This window comes from Toxorhynchites rutilus, chromosome 3, assembly GCF_029784135.1.
Source record: "Toxorhynchites rutilus septentrionalis strain SRP chromosome 3, ASM2978413v1, whole genome shotgun sequence".
NCBI classification, from domain to species: domain Eukaryota; kingdom Metazoa; phylum Arthropoda; class Insecta; order Diptera; family Culicidae; genus Toxorhynchites; species Toxorhynchites rutilus.
In genome coordinates, this window is record NC_073746.1 from 125,495,108 (window position 1) to 125,517,493 (window position 22,386).

The following is a 22,386-nucleotide window of genomic DNA, read 5'->3' on the forward strand; positions in this document are numbered from 1 at the left end:
GTATGTGTTGACTGCATACAACCTAGAGCAATACGCAAACAGCGATATTGAATCCTTTCCAGATGCAAAATATGGGAACAGGCAGCGGACCTGAAGCAAAAACTACCATACTCCATAACAGATAAAATGGTTGTTTTATACAACCTAATCAAATCCTCAGGATGAGCTCCCCACCAAGTTCCTGTTATGGATCGAAGAAAATTTATTCTTTTCTGACATTTTTGTTTCAAGTAGCCTATGTGTTTACCCCATGTTCCTTTGGAGTCAAACACAACACCTAAATACTTGAATGACATCGAGCGACGAATAGGTCTATCCAAAAGTTTAAGCTGTATTTGTGCAGTATTATGTTTTCTTGAGAATACAACCATCTCTGTCTTCTCAGTAGAAAATTCAATACCCAATCTACAGGCCCAATCAACCAAATTGTTAAGAGAATCTTGCAAAGGATTATGAAGATCGGTGCTGTCTTTGCCCATTACCGATACTACACAATCATCTGCAAACTGTCTCAAAGTACAATTTCCCGATAAACAAACATCAATATCATTTACATAGAAGTTGTAAAGAATTGGACTAAGACATGAGCCTTGAGGAAGACCCATGTAGCTAATGCGTAAAACTGACGAAGAACCATGAGAAAAACTCATATGTTTTTCACGCATTAGGTTAAACAGAAAACTATTTAATTTCTGGGAAAACCCATTTCGACGAAGTTTTTGAAAAAGAACTTCAATGGAAACAGAATCAAACGCACCTTTGATATCTAGGAACACTGATGCCATTTGTTGCTTACTACACAAGGCAAAGTCAACCTCTGATGAAAGAAGCGCAAGACAATCATTGGTTCCTTTGCCTCTACGAAACCCGAACTGCGAAGGCGAGAGAAGATTATTAGATTCAACCCAGCTGTCTAAACGATGGAGAATCATTTTTTCTAGTAATTTGCGAATGCAAGATAGCATTGCAATTGGTCTATAAGAATTATAATCAGACACAGGTTTACCAGGTTTCAGAATAGCTATAACTTTAATTTGTCGCCACTCATGCGGAACAATATTCTGTTCAAGGAAAGCATTGAACAGTTTCAACAAACGTCTCTTCGCATTATCAGGTAGATTTTTCAACAAATTAAATTTGATCCTATCCGACCCTGGAGCCGTGTTGTTGCAAGAAAGAAGGGCAAGAGAAAATTCAGTCATACTGAACGGAGGCTCAACATCATCAGATGTCTCTAAGAAGGGAGAAGGTGCGGGGGCAGAGTCTGGACGGTGACCGGAATAAATCGCCACAGTAAACAACTGCAACAGAAACAACCGCTTAGAAAAAGTGTAGTAGGCTAGAAATATTTGGCGCGGGAAAAACATCATGTGCCTCACATTTCTATTATAAATTTATTCTCTTGTTCTCGTTTTTCGAAATTTATTCTGAGGACAATGTAATGGGGACGAAGTCCCCATTTGGCGAGGATAAGGAATCGAGGCGGCCCATGCCGCCAAGATGACGCAATCCGAGTCCACCGCCGACCCGCCGTCGGAAGCGGCGGTGTCTCGCACGCAAACCTGGGATCCACTGATTGCCCGGTTAGTTTGAAACATAGGATACGATCCTTTAGCAATGTCCGACCGAGCTCTAGCGAGCGTCGGACGGTATACGTCTGCCCGGGGCGTTACGTTTGCCTGGGGCGATACGTTTGCCCGGTTAATTCTTGTTTTGAAATACAATACCGCGCCACAATATTTATAGCCTACTACACATTTTATAAGCGGTGGTTTCTGTTGCAGTCGTTTTCTGTGGCGATTTATTCCGGGAACCAGTCTGGACATATCTGCTTGGCAAAGTCAAAAATCCACCTTTCTGAATATTCAACTTCTTCATTTGAATGAGATGAATTTCTCATTTGTCTGGCAACTCTCCAAAGAGTGCTCAAGGAAGTCTCTCGTGAAAGCCCATTTACAAAATGACGCCAATAGCCTCTCTTTTTAGCTTTAATGAAGCTTTTGAATTTACGCTCCAGATAAATGTAGTTATCATAACGTTCACGGGTGCCCAATTTTCGCCAATCCTTGAACGCATTCGATTTATCTTTATAGAGATTTGTACATTCTTGGTCCCACCATAGATTAGGAGGACGTCTACGAAACGAATTACCAGGAAAGCGCTTCGTCTGAGCATCAATAGCACTGTCAAGAATTAAACCAGTTAGAAAATTATATTCTTCCAGCGGGGGTAACTCATGAACTAATGCCACCGATTCTGAAATAATTGAAGAAAATCTCTTCCAATCAATGTTTCTAGATAAATCATGCTGAATATTTGTTGTTTCAGACGATTTTGAATTATTTGAAATGGAAATAGTGATTGGCAAATGATCACTTCCATGTGGATCTTGGATGACATTCCAATTACAATCTAAAGAAAAAGAGGAAGAACACAGGGACAAATCTAAGCAACTAATGCGGCTTGAAGATGGAGCAATTCTTGTTACATCACCTGTATTCAAAATTTCCATGTTGAAGTCCTCACAAAGATCATAAATCAAATTGGCCCTTCGAACATCAAAAGACTCACCGCATCCAATTCCATGAGAGTTGAAATCTCCCAAAATAAGATTAGGTTGCGGTAAAAGTTCAACTATATTCACAAGATTTCTATAATTAAGCATAGTTCTTGGTGGAATATAAATAGAAGCAATGCATAAATCTTTACCCTTGATACGTGCCTGACACGCAAGAATTTCAATTCCTGTGACTAAAGGCAGGGGAATCCTGTAAAATGGGTAGCATTTTCTAATACCTATGAGAACTCCTCCATAGGAATCATCGCGGTCTAAACGGATAATATTGAAATCATGGATGTGTAACACATTGTCATGTCTCAGAAAGAGCAAATGCATCACAATTCAAAAAATGGAGCATTTGCTTGAAAGAATCAAGTTTAGGAAGAATACTTCTACAATTCCACTGCAAAATAGAGGATTTTCCTGACTCATCCAATAAATTAGACATCGAAATTAATGAACGAGAGGAGGGGCCATTTTAAAGTCATTTGTTTAGCTATCTGGCTGATAGAAGGAAGCCAAGCAAAAATTAAACCTTTCATTGAATCTGATATTCCGAAAAAATCAAGAATCCATTGAACAATTGATGAAAAGGATATACCTCCTGAAAAAGATGGGGATTCAGGTACCGATTGAGAAGTAAATTGAGAATGGCTTGACAATTCAGGGAATTGAACGTCATAATTTGAAGATCTCATACCAGGAGGGTTATTCTTGGGTGGAGCAGAATAATTAGAAGATTCTGGATTATTAGAGATCAATCCTCTTTTTTTAGATGGCTTAGATGAAGAAGCAATTTTTCTCTTCCTGACTCTTCTTGTGATTACTGGATCAAATTGAGAATCAGAATCATCATCCTCTGATAAAACAGAGAAAGGATTTTCTGAAGCCTCGGGTACCTGAGGTGAAGCTGCCTTAAGCATATCAGCGAAGGATCGATTAGAACGATCCTTAAGTGCTTGTTGCTTGAGTTTCATCGAACGTAATTTGTATTTCGGACAATCCTTAATTGTATGAGGAACATCTCCACAAAAAATACATTTATCAACAACTTTGTTACAAGTGACTTCGTCATGGTCGTCTCCACATTTTGAGCAATTCGTTTTATTACAACAGTAGGTTTTAGTGTGACCTAACTGATTGCAATTTAAGCAAGTCATTATTTTAGGAATATATAACCGAACTGGAAGACGAAGTTTGTCAATAAGCACATAATTTGGAAGTGCTGTGCCTTCGAAGGAAATTCTAAAAGAGCCAGAACGATAATACTTTTTTCTGTACCCTCAGATTTCAAAGAGTTCAGAGATCTCACCTCCAAAACTTTAGCATGTGGAATATTTGCATTGTGGAAGATACCCTTAGCTTTTACAAAATCTTGAAGTTGAAGAGATTTTTCCGTAACTACACCATCGATTTCAACAATGTGAGCCGGAATATAAACTCTATATTCATTAGTGAACAAAGAGTTTTTCACTATCGCGTTAGCGTCTTTGTAATTTGAGAGCACAACACGAAGTTTATCTTTATTGACTTTCGTCATTTCTAAGACACCTGAGTAGTTAGACGTCAGGTCTTTGCAAATTTGAGATACTCTTAGAGGTTTCCCTTTCGGACGGAAAAATACCACCCAACGGTTTTTCGATGATGCCGGGGCGTTCTGGTATTGTCTAATACGTGGAAGTTGAGCAGAATTAGGCAGAGATTGTGTCGAAGAGTGAAGAACGAGTGGTACAGACGAAGAGTTTGACTGCGATTGTTTTTGTTTTTTTCCTGAAGAAACCGTAAAATCATCTGGAGGAGGGTCTAAGACCCTCATTTCAGCATCGAAGGGTTCATTACCCTCCATTTTCAAAAAAAAAAAAAAAGAGTCGAAAGAGTCGTAAAAATGAGAGAGAAGATTCTTTAGAACACGTAAATATTATATTATATCTTCTCTCTCATTTTTACGACTCTTTCGACTCTTTTTTTTTTTTTTTTTGAAAATGGAGGGTAATGAACCCTTCGATGCTGAAATGAGGGTCTTAGACCCTCCTCCAGATGATTTTACGGTTTCTTCAGGAAAAAAACAAAAACAATCGCAGTCAAACTCTTCGTCTGTACCACTCGTTCTTCACTCTTCGACACAATCTCTGCCTAATTCTGCTCAACTTCCACGTATTAGACAATACCAGAACGCCCCGGCATCATCGAAAAACCGTTGGGTGGTATTTTTCCGTCCGAAAGGGAAACCTCTAAGAGTATCTCAAATTTGCAAAGACCTGACGTCTAACTACTCAGGTGTCTTAGAAATGACGAAAGTCAATAAAGAATATAGATGATAAAATTAAAAAAAAAAAATAATAAAATTAAATATGTGTATGTATATGTATATGTATACGTATGCGTGAAAGAAAAATAAAACGAAAACTTATTTTAAATGTATCTAGATGAATGATAGAGAACTTCTAAAATCCTTGAAGCGGGTCCAATGGCAACTTTACACTCCAAAAAAAAACACTTGAAAAATAATTCCGACTTCAAGAAAATTCCTTTCTTCTCAGTATATCGTACCGGCTTCTTTCGAAATACCGTCAAAAATAGTCTTGAATATAACTGAAAATCACAGAGGAAAAAAAAGGAACGGAAAATACGTTTTTATTCGTGATGATTTGAAATATACGTCACCTTATTCCCAAGGCTTGCTGCTATATGCCTTAATGTGGTTGAAATATTATAGAATAACATGTAGAACGGTTCTCATTAACAGAAACGTTCTTGACGAGGAAGCAAACATGTTCTGGGAGGATAGAATATTTAAGCTGTGTGGCGAAAGATTGTGAAACAGAACTAGGGATATAAAATTTAGTTATAATACTTTGATTGAAAATGATGTGTTTGTTTTCCCAAAATTCGACATTAACTTTTCGGACAACCCAATATGGGCTATCCTGATTTATCCTGATTTTTATTTTCATTCTTCCTGATTTTTTAAACTTAGTTGGCAACTCTGGCAACCCGTTTGACGTAAAAAAAATATTCAAAAAAATATTCATAAAAATCTACTTCAAGAGTCATTGATGTGAAGATGATGTGAATGTTCTGTGAAGATATGTTATATTAGTCTTGCCGATCAAATTTAGACATACAACATATATATCAAGTTTGAGAATACAAGGTGTCGAGTAGCTGACCCGGAATCGTTCAGTAGATGATAGTAGATCATATGATCGAATCTCAACGAATCTGACAGAGTTACTGAGCCTTATTGTTTTTCCCTGTATTCCTTAAACTGGCTATACTGCTACTAGTATGCCATTTCCAAAAATCCATGATGCATATATTCCTTTCTATCAACCTAATGAAAAAACTAACCGCTGTACATATCTTTCTTTGACATAAAAAACTATGATTTTACGCGACCGTTGCTCCACAGCATACTTGTCAAATATTATAACAAGATTTTTTGTTATATTTTTTTGCTATTTTTCAACCTATACTACTCAAAAATGATGAATACTATACAAACTTGTTCTCCGAGTGATTTTTGGGGATTTTGTATGCATTTTCATCGAAAACATATGTCTAGAAGCCCAACATTGAATTTTCGGTGTAACAATTTGATTATATTTTTTAGATATTTTGAAATGAAAATTCAGAAAATTTCCTCGAAGCCAAGACATATTCTAATATGAGTTGCTTTTTTTGAGCAAGTATCGTCCTTTCCAGACTAATTTTAGAAAAACTGAGAAAGCAAAGATAATCAATTAGTTAATATCTCCTCACTCATAACTTTCGAACGAATAGAAACTGGCAGCATCCGAGACGAGTCAGCGTGAGATCCGTCTATATCTATACACTATCCTTCTCCAGAGTCTGTTTTCCTTTTTATAGCACTTTCTTACACTAAGTGTCGGAAACGAATTGACAGATTGTTGGTGTCAATGTGTATCTCATGTTTCAAAATAGTTTAGTAGTTCAATGAATAGAGATTCCCCACGATGTTTAAAAAAGCTAAAAATGTACAATATGAAGTTAGATCCAATCAAATAAGACTGAATTGAACACTCCATTTTTGCAACGCACAAAAGTTCAATTCAAAAAACTAATTTTTCTAGTGACAATGATTCCAATACGAATATAAACATAATAAGGTACACCGGGGCAAGTAGACACGATTTCTCCGAAGTTCAACTTGAAAACTATCTTAAAAAATCACTAAAACACTAAATTGAGATCTGTTTGCAGCATATACAAGATATAACAGATGACTTTCGATAAAAAATATGATCTCACAATGGATGTTTCGGAAAAAATATCAATTTTGAAAATGTTGAGTTTTCATATGCATTGTTTCAACTTACCCGTAAAGCGAGGTAAATTGAACTTTAATATGCGGTTTTGCTTCTCGAACTATCTACAACTGCTTTATGAAATAGTAAATTGAAGAAATTACATTTAAACATGAGGAAAAGAGAGTTTTGGTACACGTGAGATGAGCGGGAGCAGTCTAATAAACACATCATGGACACTACTAGGAATTAATATACCAAAAAATAACATCAAGAATATCAAGAAAGGTTTATAGGATCATTCAAATATTACGTAACACACTCAAAAAGGGAGGAGGGGATTTTTTGTGGAACCTTGTTTAGAAAAAAATCTAAATAAATCTAAACATGTTTATGCAAAAAAAAACCATTTGTTACATGTTATGTAGAGAAGAGAGAGTCTGAAATAGCAAAAAAAATGCGTTGCGTAGTATTTGAACTACCCCTAGTTGCAAAATTAGCAAGTTTAATTGTATCATGTCTATGTATTCATAAATTATGTAGAACATACTGAGGAATGAAATATCAATTATTCTTATTTTTTTTAAATTCATTATCATTCATTCATAACATTTGCATTAAAAAAATAGACAAAAATTGGTGATTTTTTCACGAAACTACCCATGCAGTATCAATCATAGGAACATAGTAGCTCCGGACTGACCGTAAACGGGGAAATTTATAGTACGAAGTGCCTGCCGGAAGTTGCGTCGTTCATCAAGAAATACTATAAGAGCGAAGACGCGGTGTTCTGGCCGGATCTGGCGTCGGCCCACTACTCGCAGCGTTCGTTAGAGGAAATGGAGCGGCTGAATATCGATGTGGTACCCAAGTCGACAAACCCGCCCATCGTCCCCCAGCTACGTCCCATCGAGAATTTCAGGGCAAACCTGATGCATAAGATCTATTCCAACAGTGTTGCCGCGAAAACTGAGAAGAAATAGATATAGGGTTGGGGAAAAAGAAATGTCGTATTTCTGATCGAAATTTAACGCTTTATTTTACATACTTAAAATTATCCAATTTAAGTCAAATATGCGCCGTTTTGTTCGCAAACTTGTTGTCATTTAGAAGGCAACTTCACTATCCGCCCTTATAACCCCCCACCATCTTATCCACTCCACTATATATCTCCAAGAGCGTTTTGCATGGACCGGAAGAGATGATAATCACTTCGAGCCAGGTCTGGACTATACGGTGGGTGCAATAGGACATCCCATCCGAGCTCCCGTAGCTTCTGGCGGGTCATCAAAGATGTGTGAGGCCGAGCGTTGTCCTAGTGGAAAACAACACCATTCCTATTGATCATTTCTGGCCGCTTCTGGTCAATCGCCTGCTTGAAACGGTCAAGCTGCTCACAGTAGAGAACCGAGTTGATAGTCTGACCATAGTTGAGCAGCTTTGTTGAGAACATTTCATCATCTGGCGTTGATTCGGTCTAAAAGATTTTTTTGCGTCAACTCGTCAACAACACCCATACATCCAGCTTTTTTTGGAATCCAATCTTCAGCAAATGGTTCCCAACGGTTTTATGGTCTATACCCAGTTCCTGGCCAATCGAACGAGTTCTCACATGCCGGTCTACTTGGATGATTTCAACGATTTTATCGGTTTCCACGACGATTGGCCTACCAGTACGGGGTGTATCTTCGACAGCTACTACATCAGAATGAAATCGATCAAACCAACGCTGTGCTGTGCGAATCGTTACAGTATCGGGTCCATAAACTACACGAAGAGATCCCTTCATGTCGTCAGCTCAGCTCACATTATGTGACATACCATTTGATGATTAGGCAAAATGTTGATAACTATTTGTTGCGATAACCACTACCATAATGCATGAATTGATCTAAATTGGAATTTGTTTGCAATTGAATTCGTAAACTGTTTCATTCATTCAATAATCAATCAAGTTTAATCAATAATTCAAACAATACGCACAAAAGACAGCTCTACGTAGAGGCGATACCCGTGCCCAATGAGGAACCTCCGAGGTGCGATTATTGCTAATTGAAAAAAAGTCACAGTAGGGTTGTGTCCGAGACACGACCGCATAGTTGACGTAGGATTCCGTTAGGCTATCTGTTCATTTTGGATATGTTTGAAGAATTACCTCGTTAAACTCTTTGATAATGATTTGGTGGTCCTGAAAAGGGCCGTTTTGTTTGGTTGTTGGGTATTGTTTGTTCACTCCAGCAGTTTTTACCGAGTGATGATGACAGAAGGATAGTAAACAGTCGTTGGATGGTGCGTATCAGATAAAAGATACCGAAGTGGAACGAAATATGACGAAAACCACCCTCTGTGATCCTAGACGAGATGCCTCCTGTGTTATGTATGGATGAACTAAAGAAAAAAAAATCACCAGTGTAATATAAGATAATTACCAATACCGAACACAATTATCAATTTTTCTCATCAGTAAAAACATATTACTTTAATATAGAGAAAACATATTTGAAATGGGAAAGGTTATTTTCTTCTATAAGTTTTACTTTCTGAGTGTGCTTATACTAAATTTTTCACAGTACACGATTGCTCATTAATATGAAATTTCACGAAGCAACCAAGTTCCAAATTTAAATTTTATTTGCTCTAATTAATCGTATCACTAATCTTACTTGCCGTGGGTGGAGGCGATCTGGCGTAGTGGTAACATCCATGCCTCTCACGCTAAAGGTCACGAGTTCAATTCTCACTCCCGACATTCTTCCAAAAATGGAAGTAAAAGTGACGAACCAGCCAAATGAGTTGAAAGTCACTATAATACAGATAAAAAAAAAATCTTACTTGCAATATGAAAATGCCCCCGACTTGCATATATTTGCAATGCCGTTTTCCCCCGGGCACCTTGGTTTTGATATCTCTGTTAGCGAATACATTTCGCTAGGAACAAAAGTTCCCCCTACTTTCATGTATTTGCAATGCCGATTTCCCCCAGGCAGCTTGGTTTTGATGTCTCTGTTAGGGAATCGCCGCATGTGTCGTCAATTTCGACCAATCAGAAGTGGGTATTTCCGTTAAGATAGGGGTTGAGATTTTTCAATTGTTCGATAGTTAGTTTCATGACATATATTATTTTTTCCAATATAAAAAATTATTATGGAGCACTGAAAACGATTGAAGCAAAAATTTCATCAATCCATCATGAACTGACTGAGCAATAAGCGTTTGAAATTGGACAATTTTCACGATGTGCTCGATTTTCGATTTTCAATTTGTACTCCAATATGTTCCCGAAAGACGTAATCCTACGTCAAAAACACATATGATTACTAAGCCAACGGCAGTCCTACATCAAGCTTGCGGTTATATCATAGGTATAACCCACCCATAGTTTTTAGTTTAGTTTTCAAAATTACTACACTTGATTATCCCTATTTGATTACCTGACGTGTAATTCTGGCGATATTTTTGAAAAAAATCAGTGTTTTCGGACCGATTGAGTCAGCGCGCAAAAATGTTTGTTTTAATTTCAAGGAACAAGTAAACAAAGGCGCGGCTTGCGTTAAAACTTTGCAATATTTTTTAAATGGCTCTCATAAGGTGGATTGAAAGTTAATGTTTACTATATATAGTTTTATCACGTCATTCCATCATTCCTAGTAAAAGTGAAGGTTTCCGTTTTAACTTACCCCGAATTTCGACATGCCCCGGTCTACCTAATATAGATAATATTTTGTTCGTGTTTCAGTTTCCGCGATTGCACCGACGCAAACACACAAACCTATGAGATGCAACAAATCTCATTTGGTACTTTTTGCAAACAAATTTAACAATGTTTAGTTTAAAACTAATCTTGGCGGAATGCTTCAAAATAAAATAAAAACTGGTTTAAAATTTATGTAAATCATATCCTAATTCATTCAACGCGAAGGTGTAGCTCTCCAAAAACACTATGTTTTTTTCAATTGTTAACAGGATATCATTTAAAAATAATATCTGACTTAGAAAAAGATATACTTTATTGAAATGCGACAGATGGATGAAACGTTAAATTGACAACCATTTAGCTTGCCAAATGGAGCATATTACAACAAAAGAGCTAGTTTCTGATGAAGCAAACCAATACAATCCGATTGGCTGGAAAAAGGCGTTCGTCTTGAAGCTCGATAATTTGTTTCCTGGAGACAAAAATCCCCAGAGCCTTAATCTTTGCTTTCCTGCGAATAAAAGTTTCCCCGACCAGCTTCTCGACCCGGCGCGGATAACGATAACATTGTGTCCGTCCGATTCCATGAAGCCTCCTTTTGACTCAAAGCGGCAACGATGAAGCTTTTTTTACATTGCTCTGTCATCGAGGCTGTATCACGTTTCGTTTTTTTTCCGCTTTTCAATACTAGTTCGATATCGATTTCTCATCTCTTTCAATGTGCGAATGAAAGCGAATCCCAGGAAAAGACAAACAGAACAGATTCTCCTTGCGGAGGAGGCAAAAAATACATAGCGGTCGCCGCGATAAGGGTTGTTTCAGCTGAACGGAAAAAAATATCTTCGTAGCCAAGGGCACTGAATGGCTTTCCCAGCCTTGATTATTCGGAAATCGTCTTGTTTGATTTGGAGCGAAAGTTGATCCACGGGACTCGAACAATTTAATGAGATGAATTATCGTTTTTATTGATCCAAAATCAAACAGTTTTGCTGGAAAGTGCTCTTCAAACAAAAAACTTGATTCGAATTTATTTGAAATTTTAATAAAAACCACCACCAATAACCAATCCTCTTTGCGACACCCACTACTGCTGGAGTGGTTTTTTTTTCTACCATCCGAAGAGCTCTTCTGTAAATGGTGTGCAAGGACAAAATTGTGTGTAGGTTGGAGACAGATAGAGACGCAAAAGAATATATTTTGGTTTTCCAGTGCCTTGCGAAGCTCCTCGAGTCCGGACGGGTTGAAAGGAGAGATTCTAAATCGTTTTCCATTTCCTGTGCTTTATTAGTTTAATACGAAATGGTATTGTAATATTGATTCGACATAAGCGTGCTCACTATGGCCGGAAACATGCATTACCTTTTAACTGGAAGGGAAACAATAAAAAAGTAACCTAAGCTTGAGGTCCTAAATGGAATCCAAATGGGGAATCACGAAATATGATCTAGTTGACTCAGCAAATTTGCGAACGCTGTCTACCCTAAATTTCTTATTAAGTTTAAGTTTGTTTTTGATAATTATCATTTCGACGTGGATCGGGATGAAGATGGCGTAATTTTAATGTTCTTTACCCTACGTTGATATTATTGGTTCAATGGATTTCAAAAAGGTGGTTTAATTTTATTGTTCCATTTCTTTCTTTTTGCAGGTGATATTTTTTTTTCTTTCTTTATTAAAGAGATTTTCAGCCAAAGGCTGGTTCATCTCTAAATGAGAGAGTGGAGAGTCCTGAGGGGACTTTCCCAAATAGTGGGTGATTGTACTCCTCATTATGTTACCCCCTAAACATGGAGCCCTGAGTAGGCTAAACCTGTGAATTGGGGACATCATATCTTCTATATCGCTATATTTGCTTAGCTTTGGTTCCCATTCTCGTTGTCCTAGTCCATGCCTGGTCTTTGCCTTGTAGATCCGTTGTTGCTGTTTCCTTTGCCGTGTCCTTTCTATTGTTCGCGGCGTCGTGTTTATTAATCTGGAAATAACCTGCTGCTCGCGGTGTCCCCGGGGATCCTCCCATTTAGAGATTGTCGCTTTAATCTTGCGTAGAAAGAATTCTCGATACTTGAGTACTTCGTTGCACTTCTGACTGTGCATTCATGTTGATGGTAAGCTATCTAAATCAGCCCGTTCTGAGAAAATTCTCCTAAAACCATAAATATCCCATTTTTAAAGCTGCGAGTCCAAAAACTAATGTGGAAGCAAATCCCATGTGTTTCACTATTTCAGGAGAACTTCTCTGATGAAGAGAAAATTCAACTTGAATAGAATTTCTTCATACTGGAAGAATTTACGGAACGTGTCATTTAATTTTTCAACTCGTAATTTTGCAGGCGGCAGTTTGATGGTTTGGGGAGAATTCTCTCAAAAAGGCATGGTTTAGATGATGATGGCTTACCATCAACACGAATGAACAGTCAGAAGTGCAATAAAGTACTTCAGAATCATTTACTTCTGTTTTTTCATCAAATACAATTTGATAATTGGGTAACTTGGCATCAATTCATAAAATCTGGAAGATCATGGCATGGTTTAATGAATAGGGGCTACATGTTCTGGACTGGTTAGCTTGTTTACCGAATCAAAACCCTATCAGGAACTTATTAGGAGTGATCGGACGAATAGTAGATGCAGCTTACAAGCAGTATGAGTGATTTGAAGAGCTTCAAAGAGCAGTATCCTCTGTGTAGAACAAGATACACACTACAACATGCCGCAGCTTGGTAGAAACCACGCCGAATGGGTTATTTTAAATTTTTTGATTCGAACTGATTGAGAACTAAAGATGATCTTTGAATTGGAGACTTATTGAAATTCACGTGAAATTGACGTTAATTTTGAAAAGGAGTGAGAGTTTTTCCATCTGGTTCTATAGTTATGAACACTGGAATTTTAGTTTTTTGAATGTTTCGCGCCTGAACACAACAATCAAGTTCAAATGGCCAGTTTTTTGAATGAAGATAGTTATTATATTCTACCGTATATACTTAAGTTCAACCGACTTCTTACATATCTTTGGAAACACAGTGTTCAGTTGAAGGATTTGTAATGCCCTGTGAAATCTGCTTCTAGAAAATTTTGATATACGTTTCAGCCTAAGAGCACCTTTTTCCGCTTCAAATTGCACATATTGGTGCAAGAATAGAAGGTATAAAAGAGCATCTAGGGCTTTGGAGGGTGCGCTGGGCATTGCTCCAGTTATTGATAAGCATGCCAGATGTTGTAGTTTATCGAGCTTTTTCTGAGCTGACATTTGTGTAGTTTTAGGCCATCACACTAGTGAAGTATATGTTAGTCTGGGTCTCACAATTGCCGAGTAAATCCAGTGATCGTTCTCGGTTTTAGTCCCACTTTTTCCCGAATATACTACTACAATTCCAGAGCGCAGTCTGGGCTTTAGATATTTCCCACTCCAGTTGGTCGTTTCAATTTAGTTTTTGGTCAAGCATGGCACTCAAGTTTAAAAAACATATTGGAAATTTTCATTTTATCCATTTTCTGACATTGAGAATTTCTCAAGCGTCGACAACTAAGAAAAATATTGATGCACTCCAGTCGGTTAATGCTGATTTTTATCGCTGATTTTGGTACTTCAAAGCACATGAAAGAATTCTCCAATTTTCTCTACTCCATTCAGTTTCGATGAAAATATGCAGATGGAACTCATTGAAACGCAATGTGATTTAGAGTTGCGTGACAAATTTGAAAACCATGATGTCTTGGATTTCCAGATTTGTTCCAGAAGCGCGATTTCCAGAACTAATAGAACATATTCATTCATTACTTCTTTGTTTGAATCCACAAATATTTGTTAGCAATTGTATGAGTTATGGAAGAAATGAAATCAAAGTCAAGGAACAGATTCACTGACAGTCAGTCACTTTCAGTGACTATCTCTCCGTTCAAGCTGATTTAGATAAAATGACTCAAGAAAAGTAGTTCGAGTGTTGGAGTATGTTTATATTTAGAATTTTCTATATTGGAACAAACAAAAAATATTGTAGAAACTTTTTGATGATTGAAAGAACGTCCAATTTAATCGTGATACCGTATTCACATTATCAAGTATAGTCATAATTCTTTCAGTGAAATCGCGACTACTCTCAGCAGAGAAAGGGCCTGGCCGGGTAAGGGCGTGAAAAGTGCCCCCAAACCAAATCACCAGCTGTATGGCAAATATTGTATAGGATATTAAATAAGAAATTTTGGCAGTTTTTTTGAACCCCTATGTGGTTTAACATGGGATCTATAATGAAAAACGGTACTTTTTCGTTTATTTCACGCCATCCTCAAAAGCTTCGAGATAAAAATTTGAAAAAAAAATACTGAATGTGTATCTTACTACGGTGTATCTAGAAAAAAAATTCAACCAAAATTTTAGTACTAAAAAAAATATTGAAATTTTGATTTTTTTTTTTTTTATTTAGAGATTCAGTACTACTCTAATTAATATTTAAATGTGTTCCTACGGCTTTTCTAGATATGTGTGATTTTTTTTCAATGTTGCGCGGTACCATTTTTTTCATATTTTCAGAGGGCCTAGCTGCGTAAGGGAGTAAAAATCCCCCTAAACCAAATCACCAGCTATATGGAAAATATTGTATAGGGTTCTTAAAAAAACATTTTGGCAGTAGTACCATATATTTGAGTCCTTATATGGTCCACCACAGGATCTATGGTGAAAAATGCACCTTTTCGTTTTTTCCACGCCATTCTCAATAGCTTTGAGAGAAAAATAAGAAAACAAGAAAATGCTGAAAGTACATCTTACTAAGGTGTATCGATAAATATTTTCAGGCAATTTTTTCATCAAAAAATCAAATAATGAAAAAAAATTTAAATACGCGGTACAAAAAAATTATATATTTTCTGGCATTTCGAAATTTTTAAAAAATAATATAACTTTGAGACCCACTTCTGCTTTAATTTTTATTTAAATGCGTTCGTGTGTGTCTTTTTTTCTACATGTGGCGTAAGTTTTCCTGAATTTTTAAAAGCATTACGAGACACAAAAATAGTTTTTTTCATCGTCTGCATTATTATTTTTATTTTCTTGAAATCGATTATTTTATTGTATTCGTGGTTTTCAATTGTAAGATTAAAATAAAAAAAATTAAAATAATTCGGATTTTTTTAAGTGTTCTTCTCATTAATCCGAATGATCTTTCCACAAGTACTTTATTTTTTTTCTGTACAACGCAATGCTCTAGATATACCGACAAAATTAAGACACATGAAAAACGAAATTTAAAAAATATTAGAGCAGTAATGGGGTTATGCGAAAGACCGTGTCTATGCCAACTCTCCGTAAACTCTTGAACATTTGAAAGACAACATTCGTGAAGTTATGACCGAGATACCGCCCCATATGTGCCGAAAAGTCATAGAAAATTACCTGTTCCGGATCAAGGTGTGCGAGGAAGCCCTAGGTGGACATTTGAATGATGTTGTATTTCACACATAATGACATAAACCAAACGTTAATTTGAAATAAAAGTTTCATCGAAATTCGAATTCTAAGTGTATTTTATTTCAATTTACTTTCGGAATTTAAAGTTGGAAAACCCTGTACATTCGAATACACCATGTTCGACGTTCAACCCACTTCTAGTGAAATCCCTCCCAAAAACAAAGCGCTTCAAACGTATGTGCCATTTCGAAAGCACACATCCCGAAAGTGTTGGGGTGTAATAAATTGCGGATGATTTTTTATCCCAAGTTCGCGAGAACGACGAAGGCTTACGTTTAACACTCATCCAAACAGTTCAATCAGTACTTCAATCAATCTATCAATCAGCTTTTCGACTCGATTGGTGGCTGTTCTAAACACACGCTGAGTGGCGTTCATCAAACGGCTCACGAGTGCTGTATATTTGAACATATTTGTCGGCACATCAGGTCTGTGTCCGGAAATGGATTACCAACACAATTTGCAGCAAATTTGTTGCAATTGGAAAATGTTTTTCCCACGCTTCCGCGTCAATATAACTTTTCGTTCATCGATGCTCGGCGGATTAACAGCAAAGTAATTCCGAACTAACTTAAACTTCAGCTGATGAGAGTAATAATCAACTTTTCCAGAATTAATCAAGCTTTCTTTGTACGAGCTAATTACGTTTCGCAGGAATTTCTCAGCGTTGTAATGACAAGAAGTCGTTCGTCTTTTTTAATTGCAAAATAACATTGCTGCGTTTCATTGGAAACAAAAAAAATACTTCAGTTGTTTTTGATGCCGTGTTTCTCTGAGTTGTGCTGCCCCATGACATCCGTCTCGTAATAGATTATCATTGATTGACATGTACTAACAGGTTTTTCCTTCAATTATCAATTTTAACAAAATTTTGATCACTTTAATAACTCGCTCCATTGAACAACTCAACATTTGTTTTGTTCATTTTTTGCTTAATCTAGTGAAGTGCTACCGAAATTCGTCGTTCAGTGTTAAATGAAAATTGGTGCAATTTCGAAATCATCAGGTGTATTCGACCAAGACTGGCCAAGTCAACACAACCCGTGCCGCAGATATTTGTCAATTCGTTCGCCGCCGCGTCCCCGCTCAACTCTCGCATAGCCTCAAACTCCGACCACAATTAAAGTCCTAAGGTTCCCGTCCAGTAGCTGTTCGTCATTCGCAAAATTTTACATTAACCAGAATTTGCGGCAGCATAGAAGAGTGGAGCGTAAATGCCCTTTACAGCATCCATCGTCACTCGACGCGGCGCAGTCAGCAGCATAAAGAAAGTTTTAAAGTTTTAATTAAGCTGCATAATTGCATTTGGTGTTTGGATTTGCAACTCGCCGCTTTCCACGGACGCCGCTGATTTTCGAGCTCAAGTAGTCGACTGTGGTATGCCACCCACTGTCACACCCACTCCGGTTCATAAGCTGTGTGAAAGTGAAAGAAAAATCGAGAAAATAAAAATACCATCCAATCGACCGTATCGCGAAAACAACATCAACAGCCCCCAAGCAATGCAATTCGTTCGAGCGTAGAAACGTGACCCAACACCAGGCTGCACTGCTGGGAAGAATCGAGCTGACGAACGCCTCCGTCCTGTATCCAAGCGATACGTGATTTCCTGCTGAATATCCCGGGCGATCTCAAAAGATCCAAGCTACGAAATCTGAATATAAATACCTTCCGGGGGGATGCTTGCAAGTGCTACGGTAACGAACGGAAGCCGTTCAGTTAATTAATAAAGCAATTTATTCCAATTTATCGTCTATCATCAGTGAGAAAATCGTTCTGAAATAAGATGAATCGATAACCGGTGGTGGGAGATGTGAAAGTTTATTCGAAAAAAAAGTTGCTGCTCGCGCAATCCGAAAGAAGTTAAAGCGAAAAGTTCGGAGTCAAAACGGCTATAAAAATTCTCGCTGTAGTGAAATGTCAGAAGAATATATTTTATGAATGATCATTATGATAAAAACGATATTGGAGAAAATTAAGTGAGGAAGAAAAAATTCTGTATGCGTAGCAGTTATGTGACAAAAATCGTTCTAAGCTGAATGTAATATTCTTGTGTGACAAAAAAAAATCATAACTGTGCATATTAGTTTTATTTATTCATCTCACGACTAGCTATAAAATCGATCGGAATCGTTTGCAATTAGTGCGTAGTGAAGATGGCCGATTCGAGCTCCAGTGACGAAGAACTAGCTCAGGCGGCAGCCACAGCATCGTCCTCTTCGGGGGCTCTGAAAACCGTCCAATACAGAAGACAGGAGACGACGGCCCAGTGCCACGAGTGTTACGGGGACTGTGGGGATTGTGTTGTTTGTGGCAAGGATACCGTACACAAATGTCACTCCGATCCACTGAGTGGCAGAATGACGACCGGAAAGAATCTCTTAACCCGCTCCTTGAGATATCCACCCGGCACCGCCACCAGAAAGTGTGTGCTCACTCTCGACGGGTATTCGTATGTTATTGGTGAGTACTTGGAACGAGATAGTGTTTGATGTGCACTTTCCTGCCAAATAGGAAAGATTAATCGAAAACGTTCTTCAGATAATTGATTAGGATGCTTGCGTATGTTTGCGGTATGAGATTGAGCCCCTTTTGATCTAATTTTGAACACTAGTGCTGTTTGAGCTGATAAACCAATTTGACTACCAAAGCATTTTATTTTTTTCCCTCGAACGATTGATGTTGGATTGATAGTGTGCTTAATTTAATGAAGGTCTTATTCATTTCTCTTGTAATGTTATGAATGTATGTTTATATGTTTTAATGTTAAATAATCAATTAAACTCTTCTTTGATTCACTTGAGTCAATAGCTTATATTAGGTGTAGAAATATGAAATCGGATTATTTTGAATCAAAATACATGCTCATTGTATTCAAATGGTTTATTATGCATTTATGTTCATTTACATACACATGAATGAGGCATTGGAAAAAAACAAGTGGCATAGGTAAAAGGAAACTGCTTTTGATCTATTTCCATTATTTCTATTTAAAAGCCATTATATTCTAATACAGTATTTCCATGAAAACAAGTAATAAAGAGAATAAATTATATTTTTATTATTTTTTTATTTATTTCATACTAGCTGACTCGGCAAACTTCGTCCCGCCCAAAATTTGTTTTTTGTTATCAATACCTTCAAACATTCACGTTTTCTTACTATGAGAAAGTTCATGGGCCCATCGCAGAACTGTTCATTGATTGATCTTCTAATCGACCCCGTTGAATTTTGTATGGCAGCTCCCCCTTAGAGAGGGGGGTGGAGTATCAAACCACCGTAAAAACATTTATTGCACCCTAAAACGTCCACCTGCCAAATTTGGTTTCATTTGCTTGATTAATTCTCGAGTTATGCAGAAATTTGTGTTTCATTTGTATGGCAGCCCCCCCTTAGAGAGAGGGGTGGAGAGTCTAACCACCATAGAATCATTTATTGCACCCTAAATTCACCACATGCCAAATTTCGTTTCATTTGCTTAATTAGTTCCCGAGTAATGTAAAAATTTGTGTTTAATTTGTATGGCAGACGAACCCCCCCCCCCCCCCTTCCCTTAGAGAGACGGTCTCAAACTATCATGAAAACCTTCCCCGGCCCCAAAAACCCCTACATACCAATTTTCATGTTGATCGGTTCAGTAGTTTCCGAGTCCATAAGAATCAGACAGACAGACAGACAGACAGAAACCCATTTTTAAATGTATATATTAGGCTGTCAAAAAAGTCCTGCGGTATTTCCGCGAGGTGTCGTTGTAAGCGCGTAGTTCTAGTTGTATTCATTGTATCGAGTCATACTATAGCTTGATGGAAAGGTATAATAAAGTCCTTGACAGTGTTTTGTTTGGTTAAGTCGTTCGTGAGTTATAGTGTTGCAAATATGGAGCAAAATAAAGAGAAAATCCGACATATTTTACAGTACTACTATGACAAAGGCAAAAATGCATCTCAAGCTGCCAATAAAATTTGTACAGTTTATGGACCCGATACAGTTTACATTTCCACCGCACAACGATGGTTTCAACGTTTTCGTTCTGGTGTAGAGGTCGTCTAAGATGCGCCACGCTCCGGAAGGCCTGTCGTCGTAAATTGCGACAAAATCGCTGAATTAGCCGAGAAAGACCGGCATAGTAGCAGCCGTAGCATCGGCCAAGAGCTGGGGATAAGTCATCAAACTGTTATTAACCATTTGAAGAAGCTTGGATTCACAAAGAAGCTCGATGTATGGGTGCCACACACGTTGACGCAAAAAAACATCTTTGACCGTATCGACGCATGTGAATCGCTGCTGAATCGCAACAAGATCGACCCGTTTCTGAAGCGGATGGTGACTGGCGATGAAAAGTGGGTCACTTACGACAACGTGAAGCGCAAACGGTCGTGGTCGAAGCCCGCTGAAGCGGCTCAGACGGTGGCCAAGCCCTCATTAACGGCCAGGAAGGTTCTGCTGTGTGTTTGGTGGGATTGTCAAGGAATAAGGTTTTCATTTCTTAAACTAAAAAAACTAAAGAGACTAAAGAGAGCTGACTGGATAATTTATTCGTTCAATTCAAAAGAGGATTTTAGCAAGTTACATAATCATTTTTTTTTATTTATTTATTCCATTATTCCAGTGAATCGAATTTCCAGACATTCGTTGGAAAGCTACTGTTAATGAGCGTCTTATGTCAGAAAGTTGAAGCGTTAGCAACATAGTTTTTACCACTTTGAATATGTCGAATTTCGTACCAACGAGAGTGTTCTTGTGGGGAGTGTTACTTCATTATTTCAATATGAAGAAAAAAGCTGCGGAAAGTCATCGCATTTTGGTAGAAGTTTATGGTGACCATGCTCCAACTGAACGAACGTGCCAGACGTGGTTTGCACAGTTTAAAAGCGGTAATGTTGACTTGGAAGACGAAGAACGTTCCGGACCGCCAAAAAAGACTTTACTCGATCAAGATTCGTGACAAACGCAACAAGAACTTGCAGATACACTTGGACTAGTTCAGCAAATCATATCCGATCGTTTAGAAGCAATGGCAATGATCCGAAAGATAGGACATTGGGTGCCGTATGAATTGAAGCCACGAGACGTCGAACGTCGTTTTTTCACGTGCGAACAACTTTTCCAACGGCATAAAAGAAAGGGTTTTTTTGCATCGAATCGTTACTGGTGATGAAAAGTGGGTCCTTCACGACAATCCTAAACGTCGGACAACGTATGGATACTCCGGCCATGCATCAACATCGACGGCCGCGCGGAATATTCACGGCCAGGAGGTTATGCGGTCTATTGTATTTTGACCAGCTGGGTGTGGTGTACTATGAGCTATGACCATTACGGGGGACCTCTACCGATGACAATTGATGCGTTTGAGCCGTGCACTGAAGGAAAAACGGCCACAATACGAGCAAAGACACGATAAAGTTATTTTGCAGAATGACAATGCTCGGCCGCATGTCGCGAAACCGGTCGAAACATACTTGGAAACGCTAAAATGGGAGGTCCTATTCCACCAGCCGGTCTATTCTCCAGACATTGCTCCGTCCGATTGCTACCTTTTTTGATCGATGCAACATGAAGTCAAAAATTGGATCGATTCGTGGTTAGCCGACAAATCGACCAATTATGTCCACCAAGGGATCCCTGAATTGCCAGAAAGATGGGAAAAAGTTGTGACTAGCGAGGACAATACTTTGAATATTAAATTTGTAACATTTTTTGCAGAATAAAGCATTAATTTTTGAAAAAAAAACCAAGAAACTTATAGGTACTCCTATTATGTTTATATGTTTTAATGTTCAATAATCATATACATTCTTCTTTGATTTACTTGAGTCAAGAGCTAATCCCAGATGTATAAATATGAAATCGAATTATTTTGAATCAGAATACATGTTTATTGTATTCAGATGGTTAAAAATACTAACATTATTCAAAGTAATAGGTCAAATCAGTGATGGTAATAGGTAGGATAAGTAGGTAGGATAGGATAATAGGAAGACCCAAAGTCTGGTGAATAATCAGCATGCAGTATTTATTATGCATTGTAGTAAGAAAAATGTTTTTTTCACGATTTTTCAAATACCATAATTTTTTTTTATTTGTATCTTTTGGGCTCATTTCAATGAGTAGACTAGAAAAAGTGTAAAGATTTTGTAAATTAATATTTCTTCAATTAATGGATAGATTTTCATTCAAAATACTCAAATTGATAAGAAATTATGACGGCCTTTTGATTGCCCAACACATGTATAGTGGAAACGTAGAACAAGTAAACAATAACGAATAAAAAAGGCATGTTCTTCAGATTCAATTTGCCGCTCACAATGCAGCAAATAATATTTGTATGTAATTCGGACGTTTGCTTACATGGTTTGGGTTTTTTCTTCGATGTCACGTTGTTTCTAGCGAAAGG

At 37.6% G+C, this 22,386-nt stretch overlaps 1 protein-coding gene across 6 annotated transcripts in view; it reads left to right on the forward strand.

The window, feature by feature from the left end:
- The window catches only part of LOC129773218 (dual specificity calcium/calmodulin-dependent 3',5'-cyclic nucleotide phosphodiesterase 1A-like), a 544,686-nt gene that overhangs the window by 274,211 nt on the left and 248,089 nt on the right, over nt 1–22,386 (forward strand). For 3 of the 6 annotated variants that reach the window (XM_055776806.1, XM_055776807.1, XM_055776810.1), the window contains one exon: nt 16,931–18,452. The exons of the other annotated variants lie outside the window; for them this stretch is intronic. In XM_055776806.1, the coding sequence (XP_055632781.1) occupies nt 18,146–18,452 (307 nt within the window). In that variant the 5' untranslated portion in view covers nt 16,931–18,145. Of the gene's footprint in view, nt 1–16,930; nt 18,453–22,386 lie in introns of those variants that run through there. 6 annotated transcript variants of the gene reach the window in all.